At 34.8% G+C, this 16,961-nt stretch overlaps 1 protein-coding gene across 1 annotated transcript in view; it reads right to left on the reverse strand.

Annotated features, from left to right (window-relative positions):
• Nucleotides 1–1,994: 1,994 nt before the first annotated feature.
• The window catches only part of LOC142230969 (uncharacterized), a 63,273-nt gene continuing 48,306 nt past the window's right edge, over nt 1,995–16,961 (reverse strand). The window contains exons 3-4 of the mRNA XM_075301586.1: nt 15,911–16,540; nt 1,995–2,215 (exon numbers count right to left, since the gene is read on the reverse strand). Of these exons, the coding sequence (XP_075157701.1) occupies nt 1,995–2,215; nt 15,911–16,540 (851 nt within the window). The remainder of the gene's footprint in view (nt 2,216–15,910; nt 16,541–16,961) is intronic.

Genomic DNA, 16,961 nt, shown 5'->3' on the forward strand with positions numbered 1-16,961 from the left:
ATATATAATTATGGGCTGATAGGAACCAATTCCTGCATGGTTGTTGGATACCATATACTAACATCACGTACCAAATTTCAACCGAATGGGAAGAATTTTGCCCTTCCAAGGGGCTCTTGAGGTCAAATCTGGGGATCGGCTTATATGGGGCCTATATATAATTATGGACCGATTTCCACCAATTTTTGCATGGTAGTTTGAGGCCATATATTAACACCACGTACCAAATTTCAACTGAATCAGATGAATTATGGTCTTCCAAGAGGCTCCGGATGTCAAATTTGGTGATCGGTTTATATGGGGCCTATATATAAATATGGACCGATCTGGACCAATTTTTGCATGGTTGTTAGAGACCGTATACTGACACCATGTACCAAATTTGAGCCGGATCGGATGAAATTTGCTTCTCTTAGAGGCCTCGCAAGCCAAATCGGGGGATCGGTTTATATGGGGGCTATATATAATTATGGACCGATGTGGACCAATTTTTGCATAGTTGTTAGAGACCATATACTAACACCATGTACCAAATTTCAGCCGGATCGGATGAAATTTGCTTCTCTTAGAGGCCTCGCAAGCCAAATTTTGGGGTCCGTTTATATGTGGGCTATACGTAAAAGTGGACCGATATGGCCCAATTGCAATACCATCCGACCTACATCAATAACAACTACTTGTGCCAAATTTCAAGTCGATAGCTTGTTTCGTTCGGAAGTTAGCGTGATTTCAACAGACGGACGGACGGACAGATCGACTCAGAATTTCGCTACGACCCAAAATATATATAATTTATGGGGTCTTAGAGCAATATTTCGATGTGTTACAAACGGAATGACAAAGTTAATATACCCCCCATCCTATGGTGGAGGGTATAAAAATTAATAGTACGAGTTAATTTTTTTATTGACTTTCAATTAATTTTTTAATTGATACTATCAATTCTGTGATTGAAGACATTTCAATTAAAAAACTAATTGGATCAATTAATTTCGTGATTGAATCAGAAAATTTTTCGTGTGTAATTGTTATTCCCCCCACCAGGGGATGTGTAACACATCTAAATATTGGTCTCAGACCCCATAAAGGAAATATATATATATATATATATATATATATATTCTGGGTCTTGGAGAAATTTTGAGTCGATCTAGCGATGTCTGTCCATCCGTCTGTAGAAATCACGCTAAATAGTTATTATTGATGTAGTTTGGGTGGGTGATAACGAACCACTTTTCGGTATAACTCCCATATATACCGATTCGCAGATTTGACTTCCGGAGCCTCTTGGAAGATCAAATTTCATACGATCCGATTGATATTCGTCATGTGATATTATCAGATTCGCCCTGGCCGAACTTGCGACAGTATATACTTGTTGGGTTTATTCCCCTCTTTTTCCCTAATACCTTTTTCGGAGTACGGCTTTTCTTGATTTTTCTTCTTCAAGCTTTAAAAATTAGCCAACTGTCTTGTATAAGTCTGATTTATAAGTCTATTTTGCACACACATCAAAGGAAATTTCAATACCTCCAAAAGAGATAGGGTTAACCTGTGAATTAGTTGGTCTTTGCAGTACATGAGTCGGTTTGTCTTTGCAGGATTTACATCTGGACCATTCTCCTTCGCACATTTCACAGTCATCCAGAGGTTTATCTATATAATATCCCTAATTATAGATGGGGATTTTCCCCTGACTGACAAAGACACATCGTAAGCGTATACAACCACTTTTATCCGTTCATTTTCTAAGGTAGCCAGAAGGTTTTATATAGCAACATTCCAAAGTAGGGTTGAAAGAAGTCGTCCTTTGAATGCTTCCTTACCGTAAGTGGCTAAAATTCTTCTCTTCGATGGAAATATGTCTATCGGTGTCCCTTGATAGTCAGTTGACAATGCATTTACTATTGAACTGGGATGTTTGTTACGTTCGATGTCTAGAAAAGCCACCATGGTGTATTCGTTGACATATAGTTAACTTTCAATAAAGCTGATTAGTTGATGCAAGTCGGTCGCAGTAGACCTTCCCTTCTAGTAAGAAGTTTGCAATTTTGAGAGCTTGAATAAATTCTAGTTCTAAGGTAAATATCTAACAGCCATTCCAAACTCTTAAGGAAGTATGAGGATAAACTGATTGGACAGTAAGCCATGGCTCCCGTGTCAAAGGATTTTTCTGCTTTACCTATGAAAAAACCCTTTGTCTCCATCCACTTTCCTGGAAGATAAGTTTAGTTTATACGACTATCTTTGCACATTGCCGATAAACATGACATAATTTTTTCAGTCACTAATTTAAATTCCGACGGAGAAATTCTATTTGGATGGCTCCACTTTATTCCAGGTTTCGAAAAAATTTCCCCGTCAGTAAATAACCGTCAAGGCTCCAATGAACTCCAATGTTCAGGCATCTTACTGTTAATAGTACATCCATAATTTCTTACTAAGTTTGAGGAAACACATTTGACTTTATTTGTTTTTTATTTTTTTGTTTGTCATCATGTGGCATCAAAGGCCAGTTAAAGCAATTAAACCAAAGATATGTCAGATGTTCCCCATCCAAAAATCACATTATTCTTTTAAAACATGTTTGAGGTGATCATATTCCTTCTCAGCGTGCAAACAAGGTAGGTAGCAGAGAACTGCAACCGGTGGCTTTTTTCGTATTGCAATCTTACCCACAAAATGTCGGTGGCAGTGAGTAAGACACCAATTACCATGCGCTCTTTTACATTGATACAAATGCGAGAATAAAAACACCAATAGTCAGTGCTGCCGCTAGTGAAAAAATTAGTGGAGTAGATTTTGGAAAAAAGTGGAGTAGATTGAATAAAATTGAAGTAGCATACATTTTTGAAAACAAAACAATAGAATTCATTTTATTATTCCCTCCACCATATGATGGGGGTATATTAAATTTGTCATTCCGTTTGTAACACATCGAAATATTGCTCTAAGACCCCATAAAGTATATATATTCTGGGTCGTGGTGAAATTCTGAGTCGATCTGAGCATGTCCGTCCGTCTGTTGAAATCACGCTAACTTCCGAACGAAAGAAGCTATCGACTTGAAACTTGGCACAAGTAGTTGTTATTGATGTAGGTCGGATGGTATTGCAAATGGGCCATATCGGTCCACTTTTACGTATAGCCCCCATATAAACGGACCTCCAAATTTGGCTTGCGATTGCTCTAAGAAAAGCAAATTTCATCCGATCCAGCTGAAATTTGGTACATGGTTTCAGCATATGATCTCTAACAACCATGCAAAAATTGGTCCACATCGGTCCATAATTATATAGAGCCCCCATATAAACTGATCCCCCGATTTGACTTGCGGAGCCTCTAAGAGAACCAAATTTCATCCGATCCGGCTGAAATTTGGCTTATATCGTCTTAGAATTTCTACCTTTATATAGTCGGAAATCGATATTTTGATGTGTTACAAACGGAATGCCAAACTTATTATACCCCCGTCACCATTCTATGGTGGTGGGTATAAAAATTCAAAATAAAATTATTTTATACCAAAAATTTTGAAATTTTCAATTTGCTTTAAATTTATGACAGGAAAGTATCGAAATAAATTATGCTCATAATTGATGGTAAGAATTACTTCAATTATTCTTGCGAACCGTAACACATTTCCTCATATTTCGGTACATTTCCAGATTTTATCTATTTCAAATTTCCCACATTAATTCAATTTGACTGACAATCAAAGTTTCAATATGGCGACTGACATTTTTGTAATACTAAAACTGCCTTGCGTGCAAATTTATTCTATTTTCTTGTAGACATTTCAGAGCATTCCACTTTTTTTCTCGATAACATAAGCATACATACATATGTCAATTTGTTTACTATCGAGGTGAAGAAAAACTCTAAAAGCTTATCATTAAAATGTCATCAATAAAATAAATATTTAAGAATAATTAAGTCTTATTTATCAGTCAATTAAATCTCATCCTATTAATCTTTAATATTTGCACAAGAAATTTCATTATCCGCCTACTCTATGCGGATTTACAGAGATTTCAGAACTCGGTGTAAATTATGTGACATTCCTTAGAGTTCAAAATATTATCTTAAATATTTGCATTACGTGCTTATATATGCATTTTGATATAGAAATTTCCTCAATACATTTTGAGCCATAATTAGATTTAAATATCTGCAAATATTTGTGAGTTCCATACAGTTTATATATGTATGTTTGTTTCCCTTTTAATTTTACATAAATACACTCAAAAAAACTTGCCTAAGGCGCTAAATCTTCGATTTTAAATTAAAGATGGTCATATTGATTCCGAGCAAAAGATGGAAATCTTTCCATTGCTATCATTTTGAACAAGAAATGAAATGAGAATCACCATGGTTCAGGGGTTACCAGTCCTGCCCCCTATTGCTAGTATTTTTCTGTCAAATGTCCTTAAATTAGTTGCCTAAAAATCAATAAAAATTCCTTACAAAAATCACCAAAAAAAAATTTGACAAGTTTTTATTAAAAATATAAAATATATATAAGATATAAATTGTAAAAAAAAAATTATTAATTTAAACATTTAAAATACACAAAAAAAAGTGAACCCTCTATTTAACAAACTCCAATTTAACTTTATTTTAGTTTATGGAATTATTATGTTTGGAAAAAATTAAAGTAGCGAATACTATAGTAATTTTTTGTGTACGTTAGTTAAATGAACTAAAAAACGGGAAAAATTGTACACAAATGAAGCACAAATATTTACTAAATTCGTATTTCTCACAATATACACACAAAAAAATATAATATGAATTTGTACATAAATTTGTACATTTTTATAAATTTATGGACTTTTTCATAAAATCAACGAAACTTTACTTTTTTACTTAATATATCAAAATATACTGGTTGGCTGATGGCCTCTGTAGCCAATGCTACTATTGTAATATTATTCTTATATTATACTATAAGTCTAATTTTGTAAATAAATAAATAAATAAATACTGGTTTCCTCTTAGCATGAGAGAACCATAAGCGTAGTAAGGCCTCTGGGGGGAGGGCGTAGCCCCCTCCAGAAAAAAATTAGCCCCCCTAGAATGTGAAAACCTATATATGATTTTCCATTATATATTGTTACTGTAGCACAGATAGGGGGGCTATAGCACCCCTGGTTAAAAATGTCAAGATACGGCAATGGAGAGAACCACACCATAGAGTTACTCTCATATGTAACAATACAAGCATATAATACGAGACAAAAAAAAAACGAAACATAACGTTTTGAAGGCAACACTTGTGTTTGAGTTTTTCAGTTCAGTTTGAGTCGCCGTCGCGATTCGAAGAATTTTTTATTGCTGTAAAAAATTGACAAAAAACAATATTAAATGGAAGCGTTGGTGCTCATATGTAATATAAAATATTATAAAATTATGTTCTTTATTGGTTGGACTATAATGCGGTTTTTAGTAAATGGGTCCATACATTTAGACCAATTACGCAGGCATTAAGAATCAGGGGGAAAATCTAAAGGAAAAGTTACATGTATTGCATGACGTTTTTAATATATATTATGGAAAAGTACATATTTTTCAATGAGGAAAAATATGTATACTTCATTTATAATATTAAAAACTCCATTCATATTATGTACACATTCGTAGCCAAGGAAAACCCGTATTTTTTATTTTATGAATTGTTTGCATATAATTTATGAATCCCGTGTTTGGAAAATTTTTGTGAACACTATTCATAAAATAAATGTATTATTTTTTTGTGTGTAGTTCATTATTTCTTTAAATTTGTAAATTTTACTAGAAATGCGTTCATCATGAACTTCGTATGTCCCTAAAGACATTCTTGCAATTTTTAACTCCAATTTTGTCCTTCAAACTACAAAATGTTCTTTAACAAGTGAACAAAATTAATTATGCCTAATAAATTTTGTTGAATTTGTCTAAAATTGTTTACTTATTTTTGTGATATCGGCGTTTTTAATACTGTTTCGTTAAAATTTTATAAAACTAATTTAAATTTTCTAAAATTAAATATGGCTTTAAATCTAGGATCAATAAAATTGAAGTTAGGATACAGATCTATTTTATCGAATTTTCATTCTTGTTTCCCAGTAAAAATAAAATTTGATAAAATACTGTTTTCTGAACGGAAAAAATACGGTGGAAGCAAAGACTTGGCTTGATAATGAATTTCCGGACTCTGCCCCAGGGAAATCAACAATAATTGATTGGTATGCAAAATTCAAGCGAGGTGAAATGAGCACGTAGTAAAAATTCATGACGGTAAACGCAGTGGACGTCCGAAAGAGGTGGTTACCGACGAAAACCGAAAAAAATCCGTAAAATGAAGTTGATCGAGATAGCAGAGGCATTAAAGATATCAAAGGAACGTGTTGGTCATATCATTCATCAATATTTGGATATGCGGAAGCTCTGTGCAAAATGGGTGCCGCGCGAGCTCACATTTGACCAAAAACAACAACGTGTTGATGATTCTGAGCGGTGTGTGCAGCTGCTAACTCGTAATACACCCGAGTTTTTCCGTCGATATGTGACAATGGATGAAACATGACTCCATCACTACACTCCTGAGTCCAATCGACAGTCGGCTGAATGGACAGCAACCGGTGAACCGTCTCCGTAGCGTGGAAAGACTCAAAAGTCCGCTGGCAAAGTAATGACCTCTGTTTTTTGGGATGCGCATGGAAGAATTTTTATCGATTATCTTGAGAAGGGAAAAACCATCAACAGTGACTATTATATGGCGTTATTGGAGCGTTTGAAGGTCGAAATCGCGGCAAAACGGCCCCATATGAAGAAGAAAAAAGTGTTGTTCCACCAAGACAACGCACCGTGCGACAAGTCATTGAGAACGATAGTAAAAATTCATGAATTTGGCTTCGAATTGCTTCCCCACCCACCGTATTCTCAGATATAGCCCCCAGCGACTTTTTCTTGTTCTCAGACCTCAAAACGATGCTCGCGGGGAAAAAATTTGGCTGCAATGAAGAAGTAATCGCCGAAACTGAGGCCCATTTTGAGGCAAACCCGAAGGAGTACTACCAAAATGGTATCAAAAAATTGGAAGGTCGTTATAATCGTTGTATCGCTCTTGAATGGAACTATGTTGAATAACAAAAACGAATTTTGACAAAAAAAAATGTGTTTTTATTTGTTAGACCGGGGACTTATCAGCCAACCTGTTATTAAGTAAGGTATTCATGTACAAACAAATGCCAGTTTAAAAATCCAAATTAGAACGGATACTTCAAAGTGAAAAAAGGTTTTCTTAATTCCAAAAAAAAAAAATTTAAACCAAAGATGCATAAACTTCAAATAAAGTATTTTCCTATATTTGAGGCGTTTTTATCTCAAAACTAAAGATTCAATGTTTCAGTTGATTTAAAGACCATTTTCTTTAAATCAAAAATGTGTTTCTTTACTTTAAGGAAAATTGGCCTTAGTTCAAAGAAATACGACTTTAAGATGTGTGTCCTAAATTTAATATTTGTCTTTTTTTTTTTTGAAACTATGATTATAAATATTTCACTTAAAATTTCATTATTTTAAAGCAATTTGTCCTTGAAATTGGGTAAATTGGCCATCCTAAAATTTAAGTTGCGTAATCTTTAATAACACGTACCTATTTTGTTCAGTGTATGAACTGAAATTTTCTTCTAATTACCATCTTCATTAGTTCTATATTTAAGATATATATTGGCCAAATCTGTGATGGACACTGATAAGGAGCCAGTACTTAGACCCGAAATTATTTCACAATTGTAGCTAAGCTAACTCAAATTATAAATTATCACCTGGACCAAATGCTCAATTTTCGCCCCTTTTGTAAATCGTGGAATAAAGAGGAACAAAGTTTTCATTTTTAAATTCGTATTTTGGAGACATGAAAATAATTTCATGTAAACCACTATAGTTAACCTAATTTATTATACTGTACCGGTTTCGAAAAAAATTACCAAATTTATGAAAATTCACCAAATACAAAAGTCCCCAACACAAAACTATCATCTTCAACTACGAAATAATACCCTCAATGTGGAGCAAATAGTGACAACACTGGTCCCGCCTTGCATACAAAGGCTCATGAGTAGAGAATGAAGCCGCCGAGTGGATTTTATCATCATCAACACATAAATATCGCTGTAGACCTGAATGCACAAGCAACGCATGCAGTCCAACATTTCTATTTATAGACCATAGGTTGAAGGGCACACACAAGCAAATTCAAAGGAACTTCGAATAAAGAAAACAAACCACTTTCGTTGCGAATGTCTGATGCTCCCTTTTTATACCCTCCACCATAGGATGTGAGGTATATTAACTTTGTCATTTCGTTTGTAACACATCGAAATATTGCTCTAAGACCCCATAAAGTATATATAATCTGGGTCGTGGTGAAATTCTGAGTCGATCTAAGCATGTCCGTCCGTCCGTCTGTTGAAATCACGCTAACTTCCGAACAAAACAAGCTATCGACTTGAAACTTGGCACAAGTAGTTTTTATTGATGTAGGTCGGGTGGTATTGCAAATGGGACATATCGGACCAATTTTACGTATAGCCCCTATATAAACCGACGCTCAGATTTGGCTTGCTCTTGGAGGAGCAAAATTCATTCGATCCAGTGGAAATTTGGTACATGGTGTTAGTATATGGTCTCTAACAACCACATCGGTCTATAATTATATATTGCCCCCATATAAACCGATCCCCAGATTTGGCTTGCGGATCCTCTAAGAGAAGCAAACTCCATCCGATCCGGTTCAAATTTGGTACATGGTGTTTGTATATGGACTCTAACAACCATGAAAAAATTGGTCCACATCGGTCCATAATTATATGTAGCCCCTATATAAACCGATCCGCAGATTTGGCTTGCGGAGCCTCTAATAGAAGCAAATTCCGTCCGATTCGGCAGAAATTTAGTACATGGTGTTAATATATGGTTTCTAACAACTATGCAAAAATTGGTCCAAATCGGTCCATAATTATATATAGCCCCAATATAAACCGATCCCCCGATTTGGCTTGCGGAGCCTCTAATAGAAGCAAATTTCGTCCGATCCGGCTGAAATTTGGTACATGGTGTCAGTATATGGTATCTAACATTCATGCAAAAATTGGTCCACATCGGTCCATAATTTTTATATGTAGTCCCCATATAAACCGATCCCCAGATTTGATCTCCGGAGTCTCGTGGATGAGCAAAATTCATTCGATTCGGTTGCAATTTGGTACGTGGTGTTAGTATATGGTCTCTAACAACCATGAAGAAATTGGTCCATATCGGTCCAAAATTATATGTAGCCCCCATATAAACCGATCCCCAGATTTGAACTCCGGGGCCCCTTGGAAGAGCAAAATTTACCCGATCCGTTTGAAATTTGTTTGGTATATGGCCGCTAACAACCATGCCAAAATTGGTCCATATCGGTCTATAGTTATATTTAGCCGATCCCCGAAAATAATCTACTAACATTTTATTTCTATAGAAAATTTAGTTAAAATTTTATTACTATAGAAAATTTAGTCAAAATTTTGTTACAATAGAAAATTTAGTCAACATTTTATTACTATAGAAAATTTTGTCAAAATTTTATTTCTATAGAATATTTTGTCAAAATTTTATTACTATACAAAATTTGGCCAAGATTTTATTTCTATAGAAAATGTTGTCAAAATTTTATTTCTATAGAAAATTTTGTCAAAATTTTATTTCTATAGAAAATTTTGTCAAAATTTTATTACTATACAAAATTTTGTCAACATTGTATTTTTTTGTTTTTTTTTGAAAATTTTTTCAAAATTTTATTTCTATAGAAAATTTTGTCAAATTTTATTTCAATTTTGGGATTATTTGTTTGGCTTGAGGTCATGGACTAATGGACTACAATATTAACTTTAACAACCAAAACGTTGTTAAAGTTAATATTATAAAATATTTAAATTATTACAATTTATAGATAATATCTCGCTGAAGATGATCACCGATGGTGTATCGAAATATCCGAGAAAAGCTATATTTCAATAAAAAGTAATGAAAAACATTAACATTAGCTTTTTTCATTAGTCCATTACCTCAAGCCAAACAAATAATCCCAAAATTGTAAAATTCCAAGGGTCAACTAACAAAACTAAACAAAATTTTATTTCTATAGAAAATTTTGTTAAAATTGTATTACTATACAAAATTTTGTCAATATTTTATTTCTATAGAAAATTTTGTCAAGATTTTATTTTTATAGAAAATTTTGTCCAAATTTTATTTCTATAGAAAATTTTGTCAAAATTTTATTACTATACAAAATTTTGTCAACATTTTATTTTTCTTTTGAAAATTTTGTCAAAATTTTATTTCTATAGAAAATTTTGTCAAAATTTTATTTCTATAGAAAATTTTGTCAAAATTTTATTTCTATAGAAAATTTTGTCAAACTGAATTATACACGTATTTAATCGGTTTTTTTTATTTAATATATATGAGAAGACGGTGTTAAGAAGTTTTAAGATGCCTTGCCATCGGCAAGTGTTACCGCAACCCAAGTAATTCGATTGTGGATGACAGTCTTTAGTACAAGTTTCTATGCAATCCATGGTGGAGGGTACATAAGATTCGACCTGGCCGAACTTACGGCCGTATATACTTGTTTACAAATATCACGGGAATAATGTAATTTTACATACACTCCCAAAATTTGCTTGGCAAAATTTAGAAAAGATTTGCGGCATTGGCTCCCAGCAAAAAAATTGGAAGTTGTTCTAAAAGCACAACTTTAAAATCACTTCCCAAAATGTCTTCCCAAAGATGTTCTTTGTTTTAACTATAGAGGAAGTTCTTTTAATTCAAATTTCTTATAACTACACGTTTCAGGCAAGCGTTAGAATGCCTTAAAAGTCATAAAAAATATTTATTTGGCAAAACATCAAAAATTTTTAATTCATTTCCAAAACACTGAATTCGGATCACACCTTAAAAAGTGATGCAAATTCAGAGCAACGGCTGTTGAAAGGGTGGTGCAAAATTGGCACAAAAGCACTTCAGGATCCAAAAAGAACATTTTCACTACGTTTTTAGCGAGGCTTTTTTGCTGGTTTAGATATATATTATTGTACTCAAAAACAAGTCAACCCACCACAAAGGAAAATATAGGTTAATTTTAGAAAATTTTACACAAACAAGTAATACAAATAAATTGGAGGTCGAAATTACAAAAAATTATGTACACAAACAATTATCAGAAATTTTTAACATATTTTTTTGATGGTAGCAGTTTGAACTTTTCCAAGAAATTTAAAAACTACAACAAAATAATAGACAAAAGCCTAAATCCTTTCTCATTTGATAACCTTAGGTGAAATATATTTTTGTATTATTTTTTTTTTCCAGTGTATATGAACAATACAAGTAGTGCTTGCAATTTAAGCCCATCATGAATAAGTCATTGGTGCAAATGAAATACATCATAGGCCATTAAAGGATTTATGCTGGTGTGTGAATATTTCAAGTCTCCCAAAACTATTCCCACCTCTATATTTAGAGAACATATCAACATAGACATTTTAGTGAATAAATAATTTACTTAAATATACATTAGTGTTGATTAATTTTAAGTGAACTGTTGACAAGATGTAAATTGCAAGGAGATTGGTGCTAATGAAATGGACACTCGTAGCACATAAAATGTTTGTTAAATCTTAAGTGTTAGAGTATGTATTTAGTAGGATAATAGAGTCTCAAGGAAATTGAACAAATATTTAAAATTAATTGAAAACTCTACAAACTGTTGCCCATAAAGAGGTTGGCAAACAAAGGATTAGATATGTGATTCTAATGGAGATATTTATGGAAGCTATAGACTACCAATAGACATATTAGTACACACAAAGAAAATTTAATTAAAATTGAGCGAAAGAAAATTTTTCATTGAAAATTTTTCATTGACTTCGTGTTGCATATTTTACACTTTACCCCCATAAGGTGTGTACTATGTTCTGTTTTCGAGTTGAAAACCACTTTATTTTCGCGATTACTTTTCCTTAAATAATCGAAACTGTAAATGATAACAAACATATTCCCATAATATCTTGCCGAAATTTAGAGGAACAAGAAACTGTGCATCAATTGAACTAATTTATCTGCTTTATATTGAACTGTTTTAATAAAGTAACCGCGAAAATTTCAACTCGAAAAGCGAACATAGTACTTACCTATAAACCGAAATTATTTGTTTGATTGGAAGCAGTGAAGCCTATCCAAAATGTGTATGTTCGATTGACGTGATGTAATCCATGTAATTACACGCAAAAAAATAATTCTGTTCTCCCAAACGAAATTTTAGACAAACAAAGTTCGTTTCTCATTTGCTTTTCGCTGTAAGGAAGTGTTTTTGGAAGAAAAGTATATACTTTTTGTGATAAACGTTTATTCTTTTCCAGGATGTAAAAACAATTTCATAAAGACAAACTCAAAAAAAACATTGTTTTCTTGCTAATTGCATTTTCCCTCACATCTTTCTCACATCCACGAGATTTTTTAGTTCTTAACACCTTTTCCTGTAATACCAACAATGTAGAAGAAATTATACGATTTTATAAATTTTTAAAATTTTGTTACATTTCGCCTGGACGGAGAATCGAACCGCGGACCATGCACTTTGTAAGCCAACACACTAACCACTGAGCTATGTACTTGTTATGGTCATCAATAGATAAATATCCATATAAGTTGTATTTATATAGCATAGCTTGCGGCGCCCACGAACCGAATAAACAAAGTTTATTTAACAGAAACAAACATTTAGTTTGGCACCGTGAAGCAGTGGTTGCTACGTCCGACTTGCATCGTGGGTTCGATACCTGCTTCGACCAAAGTTTTTTTTACATATATTCCAGATATGTTCGGAAGATTCCGAAAAAATGTTCAACATTACATTGTAGTATATTAAATTTTGAACTGTAAAATGTGTCTTATTAAAGACCTAAAGTAAGAAAAGAACAGTGTTTGATATAAACGAAATGGACTGTGTTGTTGTTTCAAAAATAACTTTTTTTGTTGAAAAAATAAAAATTTTGTAACAAACGAAATTTTTTGGTAATAAAAGTTTAAAATTTTCGAAGCAATTCAAAAAACTCTAACAAAAGAAAAACGTTTTCGGTACACGTTTTTTTTTTTGCGTGTAGTGTATGGTGTAGATTGTTGAACACACTTTTATTCTTCGACCTAAATAATAGCGTACTTTAAAATACAAAAGAAAGTATATGACGCGTGTATTGTGTTTGCTTTCCATTTCTACATTATATCTGATTAATTTACCAAGAAGAAGCATTTCAATGGTTAATGCCGTGACAAAAAATAAGAAATGAAGAAAGTGACACGAAATTGTCGTAACTCACGAAAATTCTCGTGATTCGTGCGTGAGTCGTGAGTCACGCTCATGACAACAGCGTGAGTGTGCGTGAGCGTGAGTCACGAAAATAATATCTTCGTGAGTGTGCATGAGTAACGAATTACACTCACGAAAATATTCCTGCTCCAACATAAAACGCTTAAGAGTTAAATCCAATTACAATTTTAATGACACCTGCGATGTTAAGAGTTTAATAACACTCTCGATTTTAATAAAGCTCATGTTTTCAGACACTTCGATAAGGTAAATTAAATAATCATAAAATTATTCGTGAGTCACGATATTTTTCGTGAGTCACGGTATTTTTCGTGAGTCACGACGTTTTCGTGCGTGAGTGTGCGTGAGTACAAAATTCTTTTCGTGAGTGTGCGTGAGTCCCACCAAAAAATATCGTGCGTGAGTATGATTTTTCAGTCTTGAGTGTGCGTGAGTAAACTATTACTCACGTGCACACCTCTAGTTTAAATGGGGGTTATATATAATTAAGACCGGTATGGACCAATTTTTACATGGTTGTTAGAGACCATATACTAACACCACGTACCAAATTTCAACCGGATCTGGTGTATTTTGCTCTTCCAAGGGCCTTCGGAGGTCAAATCTGGGGATCGGTTTATATGGGGGCTATATATAATTATGGACCGATATGGACCAATTCCTGCATGGTTGTTAGAGACCATAAACTAACACCACGTACCAAATTTCAACCGAAACGGATGAATTTTGCTCATCCGTGAGGCTACGGAGGTCAAATCTGGGGATCGGTTTATATGGGGGCTATATATAATTATAGACCGATGTGAACCAATTTTTGCATGGTTGTTAAAGACTATATACTAACACTATGTACCAAATTTCAGCCAGATCGGATGAAATTTTCTTCTCGTAGAGGCTCCACAAGCCAAATCGGGGGATCGGTTTATATGGGGGCTATATATAATTATGGACCGATAGGTTAGGTTAGGTTAGGTGGCAGCCCGATGTATCAGGCTCACTTAGACCATTCAGTCCATTGTGATACCACATTGGTGAACTTCTCTCTTATCACTGAGTGCTGCCCGATTCCATGTTAAGCTCAGTGACAAGGGACCTCCTTTTTATAGCCGAGTCCGAACGGCGTTCCACATTGCAGTGAAACCACTTAGAGAAGCTTTGAAACCCTCAGAAATGTCACCAGCATTACTGAGGGGGGATAATCCACCGCTGAAAAACTTTTTTGGTGTTCTGTCGAAGCAGGAATCGAACCCACGACCTTGTGTATGCAAGGCGGGCATGCTAACCAATGGACCGATGGGGACCAATTTTTGCGTAGCTAGTAAAGACCACATACTTACAACATGTACCAAATTTCAGCCGGATCAGATGAAATTTGCTTCTCTTAGAGGCTCCGCAAGCCAAATCTGGTGATCGGTTTATATGGGGGCTATATATAATTATGGACCCATGTGGACGAATTTTTGAATGATTGTTAGAGACCATATACTAACACCATGTACCAAATGTCAGCCGGATCAGATAAAATTTGCTTCTCTTAGAGGCTTCGCAAGCCAAATCTGGGGGTCGGTTTATATGGGGGCTATATATAATTATGGACCGATATGAACCAATTTTTGCGTGGTTGTTAGAGACCATATACTAACATCATGTACAAAATTTCAACCGGATCGGATGAATTTTGCTCTTCCAAGAGGCTTCGCAAGCCTAATCTGAGCGTCGATTTATAAAGGACAATACGTCCGATATGACCCATTTACAATACCATCCGACCTACATCAATAACAACTACTTGTGCCAAGTTTCAAGTCGATAGCTTCTTTCGTTCGGAAGTTAGCGTGATTTCAACAGACGGACGGACGGTCATGCTTAGATCGACTCAGAATTTCACCACGACCCAGAACATATATACTTTATGGGGTCTTAGATCAATATTTCGTTGTGTTACAAACGGAATGACAAAGTTAATATGCCCCCTATCCTATGGTGGAGGGTATAAAAACAGTGAAAAATAGAAGACATCTAGGAGGACTTTTTATACTTAAAAAATGCTATGCTTGGTGGCTAGTTTGAATTTAACATTTTTTGTTGCGGTTAACACGTTTATGAAGGACTTCGTTTTTACACCATTACAAAATTGGAAAAAATTTACAAATTAAAATTTGTTTCCCACTATCAAGTCAAATCCCAAGCCTATATTTAAATTGCATCTTAAATGTATCCTGATTATATTTTTCATTTCAGAATACCACGTAAAACCTGGTTCATAATTATTTATATAATTTATATATAATTCGATCCCCAGTTTTCACTTCCTGAGTCTCCTGGAGGAGAAAAATTCTTATAATTAGTCAAACTCCATAGTTTATAATTTTATTCACCATCGAATATATAGAGGATTCCTATATTTTACTTTGTATTCTCGTGTAAACCATTATGGATGAAAACGAATATCATTCACTTTGCCCATTTTCCAATAAACATCGAACTTACCACTTGTTTCATTATTTCCACTCTGAGATCCTGGCTGTTGTTGTGATGCTTGTTGTTGCTGCGATTGTTGCTGCTGTTGTTGTTGATGATGTATATTTGTGGAACAGAAAGCGCTACCACCCAATCCGGCCGACAATGGCGGCTGTGCGCCCACTGGTGGTCCACCAGCTGTCGAAACCCCAGGTGCATTTGTAGGATAACCACTGCTGGCGCGATATGTAGGAGGTGGTGATCCAGCCTCACAATGACCTGGTGGTGGTCCATAGTGTGAAGGTGGTGGTGGATGACCAGCACTGGCATAGTGATGTGGGGGTGGTGGCATGCCATGATGTTCAGCACCCGCCTGCTGATATTGATGATGAGCATGAAGAGCATATTGATGCTGATGATGGACACCACCACTATGTGGTGACATATGATGAGCATGATAGGCAGCCGCTGCTGCTGCTGCCGCTGCAGCATATGATGGTGGCGGAGGACCATGATGCTCTATGGGGCCTTGTTCGGTATGTATCCCCAAATCGGCAGGATTATAAAGACCCGCGGCAGCATTGAGCGTATCGGACAAAGAAGATGCCGAAGTTGTTTGTGATGTTGCCGTTGTTGGAGGTGGTGAAACAACAGGAGTGCCTGGAAGGAAAAGAACATCGAAGGTTAATGATTTGTACTCAATTAATGGGAATGATTCTCTGTACACTGCAAAAAATATTGACCTAATATGAAAAATCATGATGCACTTCTTCTCTAGAGAATCGTGACCACTGTGGCCAGATGGAAAAATATGGACATCAAGGTTTATATGTGAAAGATAGATGGCCTTGACAAAATCTAACGCACTTCTCCTCTAGAGAAATGTGACCACTGAGGCCAGATGGAAAAAGATGGGCATCCAGAATAGATATTGCAAAATGTGTTTTGTTATCCCAATTATGACCTAGAAAAAAGTGGACACACGTTTCCGCTAGAGAAATGTGACCTCTGTGGTCAAAAGGGAAAATATGGACATCCAAATTTATATGTGAAAGATAGATAGTCGCAATATAGGGGACGC

The sequence above is a fragment of the Haematobia irritans genome, chromosome 3, assembly GCF_050003625.1.
Source record: "Haematobia irritans isolate KBUSLIRL chromosome 3, ASM5000362v1, whole genome shotgun sequence".
NCBI classification, from domain to species: domain Eukaryota; kingdom Metazoa; phylum Arthropoda; class Insecta; order Diptera; family Muscidae; genus Haematobia; species Haematobia irritans.